General features: G+C 34.1%; 1 protein-coding gene across 3 annotated transcripts; it reads left to right on the top strand.

Moving 5' to 3' along the window:
- Positions 1-2,432, top strand: LOC105179111 (dof zinc finger protein DOF1.8). 3 transcript variants are annotated; one of them, XM_011102708.3, is made up of 2 exons: positions 1-193; positions 987-2,432. In XM_011102708.3, the coding sequence occupies exons 1-2, from the start codon at positions 184-186 to the stop codon at positions 1,916-1,918; spliced, it is 942 nt and encodes a 313-aa protein (XP_011101010.1). In that variant the 5' UTR covers positions 1-183; the 3' UTR covers positions 1,919-2,432. The 3 variants fall into 3 exon arrangements, with proteins under 3 accessions (XP_011101010.1, XP_011101009.1, XP_020546890.1); XM_011102707.3 differs by having other exon boundaries at positions 2-193; positions 980-2,432; XM_020691231.2 differs by lacking the exon at positions 1-193 and adding an exon at positions 224-477 and having other exon boundaries at positions 980-2,432.
- The last annotated feature ends 768 nt before the right edge of the window (positions 2,433-3,200 follow it).

Raw genomic sequence — 3,200 nt, 5'->3', positions numbered from 1 at the left:
ACGCACACAAAACACACACAGAGCACACAGAACATCAATAAATCATCTCAAACATTCCTTTTCCTGCTTTTTTATAGCAGTTGCAAGAAAGCAGGTGTTTTTTTTCCTTCTCAAATATATACCTTCTCCTTTCTTTTTTCTTCTTCTTCTTCTTCTTCTCTCTTCATCCATGGATACTGCTCAATGGCCTCAGGTACAGAGATCCCATCACCTTATCTCTCTCTCTCTGTCCATGTAATAACTTCATCAAGAATGACTTGATGAGGTTTATAATACTTTTCAGCTCAATTTCCTTTGTATAAAGATTCATATATATGCAGTACTCTTCGTATTTCATACACCGTACCCCCCCACCGAGCTAGCTAACTTTTCTACTCCCTTTTCTACTTTTGGTTCTTCCATATATATATGTGTGTGTGTGAACGTTGCACTTCACTTTCGCAAGAAGCTAGATATCAAGGAAAAAGATTTAATTTGGTATTATTGCTTAATCTTTCCCTTTTCCTTGTTTTATGATCTTTGAATTCAAAAAGTTTAAAGCAAACTAATTAAAGCTGACTTTCTTGTACTAATTTCTTCTCTCCTTGTATGCATCTTTAATTTTTTTTCTTTTTGCTCTCAAGAATTCTGTGGGTTGCTGCAGCTGCTCATCATTTACAAAAATTTTGATCAATTACTTTGATTTTGTTGGCCTTTTCGTTTGCATCTTGAGTTAGTTTTTGCTGTCAAGAATTCTGTGGGTTTGTGCTGCTGTTCATTATTCCTTGTATTTGATGTATCATTAGCCTTTTTTTGTCCATAACTTTTGTAAATTACTTTGTCTTTGTTATTGGGCTCTTGTTCTTGCATCTTTGACTTGTACTGCTCTCAAGAATTTTATGGATTGCTGCTGATGATCATTTCAATTCCTTGTATTTAATATATGTTGAGCCTTCTTCTGTGCCAAAAAAATTGATTTCTGGGCCTTTTTGGTCTTAAGGATATAGTGGTGAAACCAATGGAAGAGATAGTAACAGCCAATACTACATGTCCAAAATCTTCATTGGAGAGGAAAATAGGTAGACCTCAAAGAGAGCAAGCCTTGAACTGTCCCAGGTGCAATTCCACCAACACTAAGTTCTGCTACTACAACAACTACAGCCTCTCACAGCCAAGATACTTCTGCAAGACATGCAGACGGTACTGGACTGCAGGTGGGTCTCTCCGAAACATCCCTGTCGGAGGGGGTTCAAGAAAGAACAAGAAATCATCATCAACATCAACAACAACATCATCATCATCCTTCACTGCACCTTCTCCCTCTCCTGCAAATTATACATCCAAGAAACTCCCTGATTTGATAATCCCACAACACCAAAACCCTAAAAACAGTGCCCACGACACCCAAGATCTCGACCTCGGACTGATCTCATCAACCGCGAATGACTTCAAGGCCATAAATGAACTTATCCAAGTCCCAAACTTTGAAGCCAGCAAAGATTTACAAAACCCTTGCTCTTCATCTTCATCAGATCATCACCACCATCATCATCATCTCTCAGCCCTGGAGCTTCTGAGCGGGATTACAAGAACAGGATCAACAAGGATTTTGAATTCTTTCCCAGTCCCAATTCCCAATTCCACAAATCATGATCCAAACGCAGTTAATTACTCTTCATCATCATCAGGGTTTTCCAGTTTAACTGAGTTTAATAAGCCTCCTCTCAGCTTCTCCATTGATGGGCTTGGAAGCAGCAGCAATTATGGGAGTTTCGTCCATGGAGTTGATCAAGAATCTAGTGGGAAGCTTCTGTTTCCCTTTCAGAGCTTGAAACAGGTCTCAAATAGTACAAATGATGGTGGAGAAAGTAGAGATCAACATGGAGATGCTGGATCTGGTTATTGGCCGAATGGAGTGATAGGTGGAGGATCATGGTAAACACTGATTTAAAATTAAATAATATTATAATTACACACACCCCATATATATTCCAGGAATTATATTTATATTTTATTTTTACTTATAATTATATATTTTTTTGGGTCTGTTCCTTTGGTGTCTCATTGTGGGGTGGTCATCATTTGTTTGGGTTTAATTTCTTCCACAAACACACACACACACAAAAAAAAAAAAAAAATTACTTATGGGGTATATATGTACCTGCAGGGATATATATATATATGTATAGTTATATTTATACGGATATATCTATTTATCCTCTCTACTGATTATCTTCTTTAGGGTTCAAATTAGGCTTAATTATCTTTATTATAATAATTAATTACCCATGTGTTTGGGTATTGAAGAAGCTTGTTTTATATAAATGGCTTCATCAGTTTAATAAGTAGTAGTGATTAGGACAGTACTATCAACTGTGATCAGTGATGGAGAATTGAAGCCCTGATTTTTGAAGGGCCAAGATATATATTGTGTTTGAAGAATTATATTATTATTATTATTATTATTATTATTATTAATTATGTAATTGCAAAAACTCTTCCACAACCCCCAAAAAAAAATAAATAAATAAATAAATAAGGGAAAGAATATTGAACTCAGGGTGTTGAGTGTCAATATTGTTACTTTTGAACTGGACTTTGTATTGAGCTTTTTGATGAAAAATAGTCAGTCTTGCACAGTTCTTTCATTACTTTGAGCATCTCTAGATATATTTGCGATGTTAACTAATGTTGCCGATAATTAATTTAAAGGTTAAATGTAATTTATCCTTATGACATGTGAAAATAAGTAAATATTTTTTGTGAAAAAAGAATTAGTAAATTACCTTCCTATATTTCAAAAAAGACGCAAATTACCCCATGTCAACAGTTTAGGTAGTGGAATAATTTGCTTCATTTTCTAAAATACATTGGTAATTTGCTATTATATTTTTTATATGGGATTTTTTGCTTATTTCTTATATTACAGGGGGTAATTTGCAATTTTTTCCATTAATTTAATTCTCTTAATGCGTCTTTGTGTTTGGTGATGATTATATTAATTTTTCATTTAAAAGCTGATAATTATGATTCCCTCCATCCTCATGATGATAACAAAGAATCTCATTTCATTCAAATTTGAAGTTAGTGGACGTTGAAATAGTGGGAATATAATCTCATACATTTATTCATTTTTATTCTTAAAATTAGTGGTTAAAAATAATTATGTCATGTTGTTTAATTAGGAAATATATATTGCATTCTAAAAGGGAGACGGAAGA

This window comes from Sesamum indicum, linkage group LG6 (assembly GCF_026168435.1).
Source record: "Sesamum indicum cultivar Baizhima isolate 11 linkage group LG6, ASM2616843v1, whole genome shotgun sequence".
In the NCBI taxonomy this organism is placed as follows: domain Eukaryota; kingdom Viridiplantae; phylum Streptophyta; class Magnoliopsida; order Lamiales; family Pedaliaceae; genus Sesamum; species Sesamum indicum.
This window is presented reverse-complemented; position numbering and strand designations above follow the sequence as displayed.